Below are 15,647 nucleotides of genomic sequence, written 5' to 3' on the forward strand. Positions count from 1 at the left end.
GACAAAAAACAAATCCTCCAATGCACTTTAAATTAGCATGCCAGGATGAAGCATCCTTGCACCAGGTGATAAATATGTTTTATGACCTGGAACCCCAAGCCCAATTATGGGCATGGTGTCTGATCCATGGATTTGACAGTGGCCAACACTTATTAATCCCTCATAGATTTCACTATATAATTAGCATATTTATGATTAATGTCAAAAAGTGTTAAAAATCAACAGATCCAATGGAGTTTACTTGTGCCATTTCCTAACTAATGGCAGTTACAGATTTGGCCAGAGAGTGATCTAAAGCAACACAAAATTTAAAAAGACAAATTTCCTCATTAAGTTGACAAGAGTACTTTTGGCATTCATTTGTGAAATAAAGGTCTGGCTCTCTTCCAGTCTCTATAAAGTGGGGGAGATGATGTTATCTCTGTTGTAGTGATACCAAAACTACACTTCCATTGTAAAATGAGGAATTCCTTTAGGTGGAAAATTGTGCATTAATATAGAAGCCTACTAAAGTTGGCCAAAAATACCAGTGAAAACAACACTTCAATGTGGGCGATAAACTGTAAATTCTGATTTCAATATTTTAACCTGAGCCTGTTGCATGGAATTTATACATTTGTGCAACATCCAAACTTGTTATTTTAATGTTGTCAAAAGTTCTACTTGCTGTTTTAAATAATTAAATGGCTGTAAATGCTTAGAGCATCTGCATCATGTTTGATCCAAGCTTCTGAAAGATATTCCATATATCATGAAAGCATCATCCTTGCCCACTTTATTTCAAATCAGATTTTTATTAATTATACAATTTGTACCCAAAGCTAATGATTTGGTCATCTATGATTTTTTTGGAAGGATTCAGTCAAGTGCACATCACAGTTCCCTAATTAAACATTACCTGTGGGATTATTGTTTTCTAGTTTGGGATAATTCTGGAATCCTAGAAAATGATTAGATATGGGAATATCTGTGGGGCTAAAGAAAAGGCAGACACGATTAAAATGTTATATATTTATAACCGACACCCCCAGCCAACCCTAAACACCTAACAATAGAACCATTTGATTCACTTAATCTAATCTCTGATCAAGATGGGTTTGCGTCATTCATTTTTTTAATATTAATTCTAGATGAAAAAAAAAATTAGGAAAGGTTGGCCAGCACAATGACACAACGTACACTCACTGTGGTCACCAAGACTTCAATCAGCTTCGAGAAAAAATAAATAAATGGGATTATGCCTATGAAGTGAGAAATAAAAACAGAACCCTAGTTTCTCTTTCAAACATTTAAGTGTTCTGGCCTAAACACTACTTAACTCTCAAAACATATTTCAAAAGTTTTAACTGCAAGAGCACCGTCAATTATGTCAGCAGATATTTTTGTTCATATAATGCTACAGAATATTTAAAAACTGTTCCTCAGATATTAGTGTTTTGGTGTAACTGCATGCTAAAGAGTTACTTCTGGTATCTTTGCTTCCATTGCCAAATAAGTCATACAAATAGCTAGTTTGCATAACCATAATTGTTTCTCTGATAAATGATGCAATGCAATTGGATAGGAGTGGACTGTTTTAAAAAAAATATTAATAGAATTTTATTATGCCAGCTTCAATTATTATTCCTGATTGCACCAATATTCCTAAACTAATCAAAATATACATCTAAAATAAATAACATGTAATAATTGCCATATTGTTCTGCTCTACCTCTGTTCGCATATTGAAAAGTGTTTCTCCCTAATTAATATCTCAATTAATATCTCAGTGCAAGTAGGAGTTAGTTTTGGTGAACAGGAATAATCCTCCTTCCCAAACTAAAGATTTACACTGGCATCTTCTAGGAGAATTCTGCTACCAACTTCAAAACATACATGCTACTTGATTTAATCAGCGCCGCATCTAGTTTTGAAAATTTTCAACCACCATTCGCTCAAATGCAATTGGTTATTGCTATGTTAACTCACAGAGCATCAATTTCATTTTAGGAAATTATAAACAATGTAATTTAATGGCAGCAACAAAGGCAAATGTGGGCAATGAAGTCAAGGAGGAATGTGATCTCCTACAAGTGTTGCCTGCTAATCAAAAGCAAATCTGATCCAGGTTTCAACAATGAATGCTAAATGTCCATCAATAAATGTCCATTAATGGTTATGAATCTAATGGTTTAGCAATCTAACTACATGTATTCAATTTGCTCAAAGTATACCACTTCTACCAGTATATCACTGTTTCTACAAAAACATTTTGCACATTACATTTCTAGTCTATGTAGAATGGGAAGAGGTATGAATAAAAATGATTGTGACTTGAACACAGTTCAGAATGGTCAGTATTTAAAGCAGAAATTCACAAGTTTCAGATAACATACACTCAAACAAACTCATTTATTTTAAACAATTCTTTAACTTTAGTGGGTCCAGTTCTTGCATCATAGATTAATTTAGCTCCTGTAGTTTATTTAGCTTATAAAAGACAGATGTGCAAATAGAATTCAACTACAACGCAAATAAAAAAAGTTCATAGAAGGGAGAACAATATCCATGCTAGATTTAAAGCAAACAAAACCTGAGAAATGTTTGCATTTTTCATTCACATTTTGGAAATTACCAAGATCCTTCTTCGCTCACTTTCTCTCACAAACCACTTCACATTACTCCTGACTGTAACAATTGCACAGGCAAACACATTATAAATGGGCTGTGAATTTGGCAAGTGATATCAGTTATAAGATTACTTTTCAGTGTTAAACTTTAGCAATGTTTCAGTTTTTCTACAGTCAGCACAAATTGCACATTATGGCTAATGTTTTGGACAATATTCTAGAATGGATTCATTGTCACTGCCCCAAAAATTTAGAATCAGCACTGGTTCAGCTTCCATTGCCAGCAAGTTCTTGGAGAAAGTATTTTTTCCTGACTTCAAGTCATGTAATGAGTTATAGCTCGTAGAGCATACAGGAGTTCTGCCTGCATACGTGCTTCCATCAACAGCAAATTAACATGGATCTGAGGAAAATAAAAAACAAACATTGATAAATGGTCGTGATTATTGCATAATTTGAGACAAACCAGATTACACTTGGATAAATGTATTATAAATTATCACACAGGCCAAAGTATAATCCATAATAGTGAAGAAATAAAACCATTTGTGAATTTTAATATAATTTGTAAATATATGTGAAATCAATCTTAAAACGTTCAAAAAGTATTTTGCCCTTTCATTCCTGGCTTAAAAAATTCCAGCACAGGTCCACCACTATTTTCCAGCACCCTTGGTTCCAGAGCCTTTCTGGACCATCCATTTTCTGGACCAACAGAGGTCTTGGCCTCTGAGAGGTGTCCAACGGTATGTCACTTTATTTGTCACATGTACCGAGAAATTCATTTTTGTATACAGTTCAGAGGTCTTTTATTGTCCCATGAACCAATTAAGGTAATGTTATGTGAATTACCATACAGCCATACGAAAACAAAAGCATAAGACAAACAACTACATAAAAGTTAACCACAGCAGATTCCCCACATTCATCACTGTGATGGAAGGCAAAATATTCCAATCTCCTTTATTCTCTTTAGTCTGGGCAGTCGAACCAGCCGTTGGGCAATCGAAGCTCCCGCGTTGGGGTGGTCGAAGCTCCTGCATCGGGGCGGTCAAAGCTCCCGTGGCTTGGAGCTCCCCGAAGTCTGTTTCTAACCAGAGATTGCTGGCTCCACGATGTTAAAGACTGCCGGCAATCTCTGGCAAAGCGATCGCGAGCTCCACGATGGTAAGTTCGCAGGCTCCCGCAATGGAGCTCCCGGTCTATCTTCAGCAGCTGCTGCCAACTCCTCGATGTTAGGCCGCAGTGCGGACAGAGATACAATATGGAAAAAAAAAAAATTGCATCTCTGTCGAGGAAAGAGATTAGAAAAACATTTCCCCCAACCCCCCACATAAAACAAGCTGAAGAACACTAAAAACATACATGTAACACATACTATTTAAACACAAAGGGACAGACAAACTGTTGGCGAGGCAGCCATTGCTGGCGCCACCTGGTGGCTTGTCCAGTACCGAACGGTCCATCTAGGCTGCCAAGGGACCAAGATACTGGCCGCAAATTCTGCTTGGAAGTCGGCTATGGAAACCCCGATCTCTCGGCTCTGGCCAAGCCTGAGATTCAGAGTCCCAGGCAAATTAGACCTGCTAATTGGCCATAGAAGTTGGCCATGGGAACAGATCTCCCAGATTCATCCATGCCGGAAAGCCACAGCCACGGCAGCATGGGGTAAATTCAACCCGCCGATCAGCTTGTAAGTCCTGATGAGGTGGCCACATTTTTCGGGGGGTCTTCCACGGGGAATTTCAAGTGTGCTCTCGTTACTTTGTCCAGATTAAAGGAGGTGCCGGGCCATCAGTTGCTGGGAAATCAGTGGCGAACCTGTACTTATTCTGCTTTTAATAGCTTTGATTGTATTGTATTGTATTGTATTTTAATGACCACACAGCCAGGCTGGTGGAATTTTGGGTAGTCAGCAGCGATACAATAATAAAGAACATACAACCACAATAAAAAATGTAACACAAACATCCACCACAGCATTCATCACTTGAGTGGAAGGCACAAAAATTTGGCCAGTCCTCCTCCATTTCCCCCCCGTGGACAGGACCAGAGTCCAGAGTCAGCCCAGGATCGGCTCTTCCTCACCGGAGACCGCGGCTTTAAGTTGTTGTAGGCCGCAGGCCGGCGGTCGAGATTTAAAGTCACCGCCGCAGCCAGAAGCACTGTAGACTGCAGGGCCGATGGTCGAAGCTCCCCTCCAGGGGTGTTGGTAAGTCCATGCCGGCCCCGCGGTAGAAGTTGGCTGCGGGCCGGCAGTGATGGCGTCTTCTTCCCCCGGGTCCCCCACGAGGGATCCCGGGCTGTAGACGCCGCACCAGCTAGAGCTCTGCAGACCGTGACTTCAGGCTGCGACTTCAGGTTGCCAGCTGCCCCGGGCCAGCGAAACGGAGCGCTCCCCTCCAGCGAGGGCTCACCCGCTCCACGCCGAGAGTCCACGCTGCGCCCGCCGCTGAAGCCCCGGGCGCGTCTTCGGGAAAGGCCGCGCCGATCCTTGATGTTAGGCCACGGGGGAGGCGACCTGGAAAAAAGTCGCCTCTCCATGGAGGAGGCGACCGAAGCGGTTTTCCCCTTACCCGCCCACACCACCCCCCACCCCCCACACAAAAAAAACACAAAATACATACTTTAAAACATACTAAAAAATAAGAAAAAGTTGAAAAAAAAACTGACATGCTGCTGCCAGAGCAGCGCCCCCTATTATTAAAGGAAATGAAAATATTATAACACACCATCAATATCAGTTCATACAGTTCTCTAATCAATTTAATTTCACCCAACAGACTACACACAGAGTACATTAGTTAAGTACCACATTAATTGCAAGAGGAAATCTTGAGCTGGATTTCATGTTTCGTAACTACAGCATCGAAGTGTGAGCTTGGCACAGTTGAAGATTTTCTTTTCGGTCAGAAAGTGGATTCCACCAATTGCCAGCTCAATGCTTTGAGTTGTTGCTCACTCATAAGGTCATAAGTGGTAGGAGTAGAATTAGGCCATTTGAACCATCAAGTCTAGTCCATCATTCAAACATGGATGATCTTTCTCTCCCTCCTAACCCCATTCTCCTGCCTTCACCCCAGAACCTTCAACACCTGTATTAATCAAGAATCTATCTCTGCCTTAAAAATATCCACTGACAGCCTTCTGTGGCAAAGACTTCCACAGATTCACCACCCTCCGACTAAAGAAATTTCTCCTCATATTCCTAAAGGAACGTCCTTTAATTCTGAGGCTATGACTATTCTGAGAGAGACCAGAGTCTCCCACTAGTGGAAACATTCTCTCCACATCCATTCTATCCAAATCTTTCACTATTCTGTATGTTTCAATGAGGTCCCCCCTCATACTTCTAAACTCCAGTGATACAGCCCAGTGCCGACAAATGCTCATCATAGATTAAGCTACTCATTCCTGGGATCATTCTTGTGAGTCTTGAGTAAACACAGTAATTCTGACCTGGAGGTGAGGTGCTGCTTCATTTGACCAGCAATCCACCCCACTCAAAACCCCACACACACCCCTTCACTGCTGGGGTTAATGATGCTACACTACTCTGATTGGTTCACATGCAATAACCAATCTACAACTGCTAAACACACAACTAACTGAGCTTAGCAGCAGTTTTTATTTTACATTTCCAGTATTTGCTCGTTTTTTTTTGCAGAGTTATAAACCAGATTTATATATGCCAACTTTACGCCAGTGCTGGTTAGCATACAAGCAGCAACTGCATTGAGGTGAGTGAGGTCGATGATCCTGTGGAAAATGGTATGTCTTTGAATTGTTATTTAATTTTAATTTAAGCATTTCAAATTACATGTCTTTAAAAAAAGAAAAAAAAAAGAAAAGAGAGTTTCAATCTGAACAGTTTTTAAATGCGGCTGACTTTCGGAGACAAATCCGTTCCAAAGCCTTTGCAAGCCACAAATTTATCAGGGCATGGAAAGATGGGGTCTCAGTGACATACCACCCAAAGCCACTTGCCACTCAGAGTCCATCTCATGGCACGCCTCTTATGGCACGCCTAGGGTGGCATGGTGGCGCAGTAGTAGAGTTGCTGTCTTACACCGACAAAGACCCAGGTTCGAGCCCGATATATATGGGTGCTGTCTGTATTGAGTTTGTACATTCTCCCCGTGACTGGGTGGGTTTTCCCCGGGTGCTCCGGTTTCCTCTCACACTTCAAAGATGTACAGGTTTGCAGGTTAATTGGCTTCGGTAAAAATTATCGCTAGCGTGTTGGATAGTGCTAGTGTACGGGGATCGCTGGTCGGCACGAAGGTTTTCTAAGATTAATATCTGTCATGGGCAGGTTATTTTATGATGGAAAGTGAAGGGATTTGATTGAAACATACATGATCCAGGGATCGCAAAGGAGTGGACAGGATATTTATTCTTGTGGGAGCAAGTACAGTAGTCTACTCATGAATTTCACACCCTTTCTTTTCTCTGTGGGCCACGAGTCATTAAAACTATCATTTCACTGCCCCTTTATGCAATGCCCTTTAGGGGCAGCAAGGTGGCGCCAGCATTGGAGTTGCTGCCTCACAGTGCCAGAGACCCGTGATCGATCCCGACTAAGCGTGCCGTCCCTATGGAGTTTTACGTTCTCCCTGTGACCTGCGCAAGTTTTCTCCGAAATCCTCGGTTTCCTCCCACACTCCAAGGACTTACAGGTTTGTAGGTTAATTGGGTGTATAAACATAAATTGTCCCTGGTGTGTGTAGGATTAGTATTAATGTGTGGGGATCAAGAGAGTCAAGAGTCAATTTAATTGTCATCACTGGTCGGCACGGACTAGGAGGGCCGAAGGGCCTGTTTCCGAACTTCATCTCCAAACTAAATAGTGACTGAATATTTTTGTTAAAGAGTGAGACCAAATCATGATAAACAAAGTGGAAGATTATCTGGGGTAGGCAGGAATTAGCCCAGGTCACAATCAGATTAGCTGTGTTCCTATTGAATACCAGAGATGGCTCAAGTAGCTAACTCCTAGCCCTATTTTTTTGTGATTTATTTAACCATATAACCATATAACAATTACAGCACGGAAACAGGCCATCTCGACCCTACAAGTCCGTGCCGACACAACTTTTTTTCCCTTAGTCCCACCTGCCTGCGCTCATACCATAATCCTCCATTCCCTTCTCATCCATATGCCTATCCAATTTATTTTTAAATGATACCAACGAACCTGCCTCCACCACTTCCACTGGAAGCTCATTCCACACCGCTACCACTCTCTGAGTAAAGAAGTTCCCCCTCATGTTACCCTTAAACTTATGTCCCTTAATTCTGAAGTCATGTCCTCTTGTTTGAATCTTCCCTACTCTCAAAGGGAAAAGCTTGTCCACATCAACTCTATCCCTCTCATCATTTTAAAGACCTCTATGAAGTCCCCCCCTTAACCTTCTGCGCTCCAGAGAATAAAGACCTAACTTATTCAACCTATCTCTGTAACTTAGTTGTTGAAACCCAGGCAACATTCTAGTAAATCTCCTATGTACTCTCTCTATTTTGTTGACATCCTTCCTATAATTGGGCAACCAAAATTATACACCATACTCCAGATTTGGTCTCACCAATGCCTTGTACAATTTTAACATTACATCCCAGCTTCTATACTCAATGCTCTGATTTATAAAGGCTAGCATACCAAAAGCTTTCTTTACCACCCTATCTATATGAGATTCCACCTTCAAGGAACTATGCACGGTTATTCCCAGATCCCTCTGTTCAACTGTATTTTTCAATTCCCTACCATTTACCATGTACGTCCTATTTTGATTTGTCCTGCCAAGGTGTAGCACCTCACATTTATCAGCATTAAATTTACGCAATTTATTTTCCAGAATTGTGGCAGGAAACAATTGGACAGGATTCTTGCTCCTCATCATTATTCAGATAGCATGCCCAGAACTGTAAATGGACATGATTAGACCCAACAAAGAGTTATGTTCACAAAGGTGGTCTTCCTGGTCGAAATGCTTACAGAGTCACTGAATCCTTTACTATCCACAACCACTGTAGCCAATTTACTTTAATTCAGCAAATAATGCTGCCATTTCCAGTACAATAATTGTCAATTACAGGCATCACTCGTAGCATATCAGACGCATCAGCTTTGTCAGATAGTTTAACAGGTTGAAGACATTTTTCACCTTGATGCCTGCATTTACCAGTGTATGCATGCAAAGCACGATAACCCCTTTCACCAGTGGACATTTAAGAAATTACATTTTGCAACCTGTTGTCATTTGAGATGAAACAAGAGTTCCAACAAGATTTTCTGCATTGGCATCAATAGAGTAACGAAGAGGGACACAGACACTCTTTGATTTTACAGGTTGCTGTCCAATACCCGACACCCAAATATTAATGGGTTTGAATTTTGGCAAAAAATTCAATGTTTAATATTGTCATCTAGTTTTAATCTGTGGGAACAATTCTGCAGCACTTTAAGGAAACTCTGAAGTGTGGCAATGTATTGAAGATGTGCTGGTTTTGGTAAGGTCCTGAGGAGGTTTAAGAGAACGATCCTAGAGATGATTGGGTTAAAGTATGAGGAACATTTGAAGTCTCCTGGCTTGCTGGAATGTAGAAGGACGAGGAGAGAATCTAATTGAAATCTACTGGGTAATGAAAGGCACAGATAGCATGGATGTGGCGATTATATTTTCAGTAATGGGAGAATCTAGAACCAGAGGGCACAGCCTTAGAATAAAAGGACGCACCTTCAGAATGGAGACAAGGAGGAATTTCTCTAGACCGAGGGTGGTGAATCTGTGGAATTCATTGCCACAGTCGGCTGTGGAGGCCAAAGCATTGAGTATTTTTAAAAACGGAGATTGATACGTTCTCGATTAGGAAAAGCATCAAAGGTTATTGGGAGAAGGCAGGAGAATGGGGTTGAGAGGGAACAATAGATCAGCAATGATTGAGTGATTCTGCTCTTCAGGTCTTATAGCGGGGACTGCAGGCAGTGTAAAGGCCCTGTGCCACTTACGTGACCTTGGCACGCAAATTACGCGACCTCGTCGTCGCGTTGAGGCGCATGGGCATCGTGTGGCCGCGCGGGGCCGGTCCCACTGAGAAGCGCGGAGGGGTATGGAGTTGTGCGCGGTATCGCGCGGCGCTCCGGGATTTTGTACCGAACAAAATCTTCGCGCGCCACCGGCCTGTCATGTAACTGACGGCCAAAGTGGGACAGGCCCAAGACCTTGGCGCAACGCAACGTCTCACCTCCAACAGCAGCAGAAGCAGGCAAATGATCGTCGAACTCGGCCTGGGGCTCACGGCCGTTGCGGATCCGGTCCACCCCCACCTCTACTCCCAGAGGGGGGCCAAGAAAATTGAAGATAGACAATTAAAGATAGACAGGAATGGATGACGTTTCGGGTCAAGACCCTTCTTTCAGACTGAAGAAGAGTCTCGACCCGAAACTTCACCCATTTCTACTCTCCAGAGATGCTGACGGTCCCGCTGAGTTACTCCTGCATTTTGTGTCCATCTTCAAATGACGTAACTCGCTCCAGACGGCTGTGCGGGGCGCATGAAGACGCGCGCGACCTTTGCAGGACCGTTGCGCCTCAACGCGATCTCGAGATCGCGTAATTAGCGTGCCAAGGACACGTAAGTGGGACTGGGCCTTTTTGTACAGAGCACTCCAACCATTCATTGCTTTGACAACACCTCGTGCGAAAGAAATTATAAACCTAACCTTAGGCAATCAAGATGTTGTTATGGTTTAATCATTCAAAGCTTATATGAAGCTAATCACACATTCACCCTGCATACAATGGCAGCTTTATTTACATGCACAGCTTCATTTTACATAATCATTACTTGGACAAGGAACTGCAGATCGCGAGCTGTGTAACTGTCCCGAAGTGAGGAATCAACCCCTTTGGCACAAAATGGGAAAAGAATGGTAAAATCAAAATGTTTAAATACAAAAAGGTATACACAAAAGGGCGATTTAAATAAAAGCATCAATGAGAAGAAAAAACTTCCAGTACAATAATTGTACTCAGCAAGAAATAATTCTCAGCTTGGAGGAGGGGGACGTGCAGCGCCGAGAAGAAAGAGGGACCTGGCGTGGAAAGGGGGGGGGGGGGGGGGGGGGGGGGGGGGGGGGGGGGGTGGGGCGCGCCCCCAGAGCCAAGAGGGAGCATTGCTTAGTTTAGTTTACAGATACAGCACGGAACCAGGCCCTTCGGCCTACCGAGTCCAGACCAACCCCGCACATTAACACTATCCTACACACACACTAAGGAAAATTTACTATTATACCAAGCAAATTAACCTACAAACCTGTATGTCTTTGGAATATGGGAGGAAGCCAAAGATCTCAGAGAAAACCCACAGGGTTACGGGGATAACATACAAACTCTGTACAGACAGCACCCGTAGTCAGGATCGAACCCGGGTCTTCTGGCGCTGTAAGGCAGCAACTCTACTGCGACTATTTTGACTACGCTGAACACTTTGTAAGTTTATCAGCGCCCCATACATGGCGACTCTTTGCATGCCTTCTTTATGGTAATGCAAAACCAAGAATATATCTGTGACATGTCACATGTGATAATAAAGCATGATTCATTCATTCAACTCACCTTTTCAGAATGTTTAAATTGCCGCCAATAGCTATCATACATGCGTTTTGTGGTTCTTTCAGGGTAGCAAGTCACCGTCTTGATATAAACCTTCAGGCTCCGTTCTAGCAACTGATTGACTTCACCATAATCATAATCATCATATCTTTAACAAAAATAATACAATCAATTTTGTTTGCTTTTAACTTCTTTAAAAAGATGGTGGAAATCTTTTAAAAATTAAAAATCAACACACTGGATACAAATCTCCTATGAAATACATTACTTTTGACAAATCAGGAACCATATTATGTGTGAACAGTCAGCATGAGACACCAGGGCATTGGACCATCGGTCAGCACATTCCCAGTGCACTTGGGGAAAGGCAATGTGCACAGAACTATTGGCATCAGCTATATTCCACTGAATTATGTCACCAACACAAAGCCAATGGAATGCAGCAAGTCTGTGCTAAAAATGGTTCTTTGCCAAGGCACCACATGCAGCTTTTGGATTATGTGTTGGAAAAAGGGTAATCACAGAAAATATCATAGGAGATTTGTATTCAGTGTGTTCATTTTTTTGAGACTTAAAAAAGCTGGAGTAAGCGGGACAGGCAGCATCTCCAGGGAGAAGGAATGGGCGACATTTCGGGTCGAGACCCTAGATTCACTGGAACGTTGCCATGTTTGAAGAAATACAATTAGGAAGAAACATATGGAACATTGTTTTCTCATTATAATAGATAGAACAGGACAGATAATTGGTCCGTTTAGGAAGCTTTGAATGGTGCAGAGTAGATGATGTGCAAGCTTTTTTGAATAGCTAAGGGATTATCAAGATTTTTGAATAAAATGACACAAAGCCTCAGAGTTGGAAGACCGAGAGCCACTGGTACAACAACATTCAAGAGTATATGGGTACTTTAGAAGTTGGAAAGGATGCAAGAGATGGGAACAGAATGGATTAATGTAACAAAGAGGATCTGACCACATCAGGGAAATTCCCAACGAGAACAGTTTCTATGCAGTAAATCACCCATGTCTTAAATCTTGGTCGTTATTAAATTTCTTACATCAACTAATATTTTCAAACTATCAGTTTATCTAGGTTATTTTAAGCAAGCTCAATTGAGTGCTTCTCTTGTTTCGCACTATTCAAAATTTGGTAAAGATTTAAAACTTTAATACTCAATTAATTTCATGAAGCACGCCACTTTCAGTTATGAAGCCTCACCTTATGCCAAACATGCAATGAACATAATTCCATATAGCTCGTCTTAAAGTGGTCGTATCCACATCTTCATGTATTGCCATGGTGTTGTAGGTCAAGTTACGAACCATGCGAAACTTTTCATCAAGCAGTTGACCAATATCGGAATAAAGTCGATTAACCAAAGAAAAACCATGATCCTCCCAGGAGTAGTCCTGCAAAGACAGAAAAAAACATAGAAGAGGAGAAAGGGAGGAAGAGAGGAGGGGTGGGTGGGTTGAGATAGGAAAAAAGTAAGGAGGAAGGGAGGAAAGAGAGGAGTGGTTATCCCAAGGGTTTATGGCACTTGAGGGAGATATGAACCAAGAGATATAAACCAGAGCAATAAAAAAAATCAACATTAACTCCAATTATTTTGTTTGTCAATGCAAGACTCTGAAAACAAATCTGAAGGTACGTTTGGACAGGGAATTGGCTAGCAATTTTGGCCACCGAAGATTGCTGGTCAATTCTTCCAGCGCAGTCCCAAGCAGTCTTAAGTTAGCAGGCTGACTCTCAGCATATTGGTATATTCCAGTGCACACAGAAATTTCCCTTACATAAGTCATAGTCGTATCCAAAATGACCTTTTCAACCATTGAGGCCCTGGCCCCAGGCTTGCCGGTGATCAAAGCTGGTCACTGTAATTGAAGATTTGCAAATGTCTGATGGTCATATGCTCATGATCTAAATTTGTCTATTTTTTAGAATGTTAAATTAAATCACGCATGGGAAAACGCTTTTTGATGATAACTGTGAAGACTGAACTACTGTACTCCTGCGCTCCATGGATACAATGCAGGCTAACAATGCAGGCTATATTTATGAGGGAGTTAGATGTGGCCCTTGGGGCTAAAGGGATCAGGGGGTATGGAGAGAAGGCAGGTACAGGATACGGAGTTGGATGATCAGCGATGATCATATTGAATAGCGGTGCAGGCTCGAAGGGCCGAATGGCCTACTCCTGCACCTATTTTCTATGTTTCTAACAGGGGCAGAGACAGTGGGCCAGACTACACCATGACCAAGTCCCTGAGTCATAGACACTAGATGTACCCCAAAAGACTAATGTTAATTCTGGCCTTATTGTGGGGCATCAAAGCCAGTTTACAATTAAAACTTTGTTTTAATATCAATACTTAAATAGTTTTTTTTTTGGGCGGCGCAACCGACGTCGCAGCGGCCTCTGCAGTCTGTCTGTGTATTTTTTTTTTTTGGTCGTGTTGAGGGTTTAGTTTGTAGCGGGTTTTTAAATGTGCATATGTGGGGGGTGGGGGAAACTTTTAAATCTCTTCCCTGCATGGAGACCCGACCTTTTCCCTGTCGGGTCTCCGTTGCGGCCTAGCGCCGTGGAGCGGCCTCCAACCGGAACTACCTGGAGGCTCAAGTCACGGAGCCTGTGGAGCTGCGGAGCTGCGGACCCACCTCCGTGGAGCTGGCCAGCTTCGGAGCGCAGAGAGCTGCGGTGGCGCGCAGCTGCGACCCGACTCCAGTGGATGGTGACACCGGGAGCTCGCGGGTCCCTAGTGGGATACTGCTTTGCGGGGCACCGGCAATGGCGACTTCTCCCGCCCGAATTGCGGGGTTGAGAGTGACCTGGAGCGGGGCCTTACAATGCCCGGCGCGGCTTTAATTTGCCGCGGACTTGCTAGCGCCCGCCGGGGGCTCCAACACCAAGACCCGGGGCAGGGCCTTACATTGCCCGGCATGGCTTTGAGTGGCCGCGGACTTGCTAGCGCCCGCCGGGGGCTTTGACCTCGACTTCGGGAGAGGAATGGAGAGCAGGGGAGAGACAAGACTTTGCCTTCCATCACAGTGAGGAGGAGACTCACTGTGATGGATGTTTGTGTAAATTGTGTTGGTGTGTGTCTTGGTTATTTTCTTGTATGGCTGCAGAAACCAAATTTCGTTTGAACCTCATGTGAGGTTCAAATGACCAATAAAAGGTATTATTATTATTATTAGAATAGTTGAGTGTCTCAATAAAACACTTAAAGCTTCATTCCTACACTTGGAGAGGTTCGTCCTGCTAATAAAATCTCAGGGCATTTAGTCTGAATATATTTGTCACTTTGAACTGTTTACTGGGCACAAGATGATGTCTTATGAGATTTCATTTATTTTCTATATGTGATGATTGGGTGTATTAAAACCTCAATTGATTTGTGAATTTTGGAGAAGTTTAATCGTTTAATTTCTCACCTGCTCTTGCTCTCCACTCCCCCCCCCCCCCCATTGACTATCCCCTTCCTTCATTCCCTGCTCCCCCCAATTCCAACAACTTTCCAGATGTGACTGGGATGATTTTTTAAATGTACTCTAAATTATTAGTCCAGACTACTGAATTAACTGGTTGAATTAACATAGGCTGACAATGCCAATAACTTGGAGATACAAGGAACTGCAGATGCAGGTTTACACAAAGAGTGCTGGCATAACTCAGGCAGCATCTTTGGAGGAAAAAAAGGTCAGGTGACATTTCAGATGCCTTCAGACGACAGAAGAAGGGTACTGACCAGAAATGTCACCTATCCATGTTCTCCAGAGATGATGCCTGACACATTGAGTTACTAATACCAATAGCTTTGTGGATGGTGGGCAACAAAATGGCTGCATCCATTGTTCCCCGAAACAGCGACACACAACCCAAGATAAACAGCTTTCAAACTGCTCCAGAGGTTCATATTCACTCGACACACAATTTGTTTTTACTGGTCTCCTGATGTTATCATTTCTAGGCCATGACCAAAACTCTAGTTACATTAGCGTTAGTTCAGATATTCATCTGATCCAAGCAATTTGGGTAAGGGAACTGCATGCACCCTTACAGATTCACATGTCACTATTCAATAATTTGAGATACAAATTAAAATTCATTTTCACAAAATTTGTAAAAAATAAACCAACATTTTATTCAACTCGTATTTCGTGACCAATGTGCAGATGATGCGACTTTCCATCATGCAAAATCAGGATATGTACCATTTTGTAGGAACCTGCTCTCCACACCACCCCACCCCCCCCACATAATACAAGGTCCACTGTATTGAACAAAAGCTGATATTTATAATCAATATTGTGCAGGTGTATTTGCAATACTTTGTTCTCCACCCTTCCTTCTCCATAGTAGGTATGTTGCAAAGCGTACCTGAAGCATCGCTGAAAATCTGTCGCTGCGGGTGTGCGCGAT

General features: G+C 42.6%; 1 protein-coding gene across 4 annotated transcripts in view; it reads right to left on the reverse strand.

Moving 5' to 3' along the window:
• Positions 1-1,581: 1,581 nt before the first annotated feature.
• The window catches only part of LOC129698273 (sestrin-3-like), a 93,573-nt gene continuing 79,507 nt past the window's right edge, over positions 1,582-15,647 (reverse strand). For all 4 annotated transcript variants that reach the window (XM_055637313.1, XM_055637314.1, XM_055637315.1 and 1 more), the window contains 3 exons: positions 12,443-12,633; positions 11,228-11,372; positions 1,582-3,012 (listed from right to left, as the gene is read on the reverse strand). In XM_055637313.1, the coding sequence (XP_055493288.1) occupies positions 2,926-3,012; positions 11,228-11,372; positions 12,443-12,633 (423 nt within the window). In that variant the 3' untranslated portion in view covers positions 1,582-2,925. The remainder of the gene's footprint in view (positions 3,013-11,227; positions 11,373-12,442; positions 12,634-15,647) is intronic.

The sequence above is a fragment of the Leucoraja erinacea genome, chromosome 6 (genome assembly GCF_028641065.1).
Source record: "Leucoraja erinacea ecotype New England chromosome 6, Leri_hhj_1, whole genome shotgun sequence".
In the NCBI taxonomy this organism is placed as follows: domain Eukaryota; kingdom Metazoa; phylum Chordata; class Chondrichthyes; order Rajiformes; family Rajidae; genus Leucoraja; species Leucoraja erinaceus.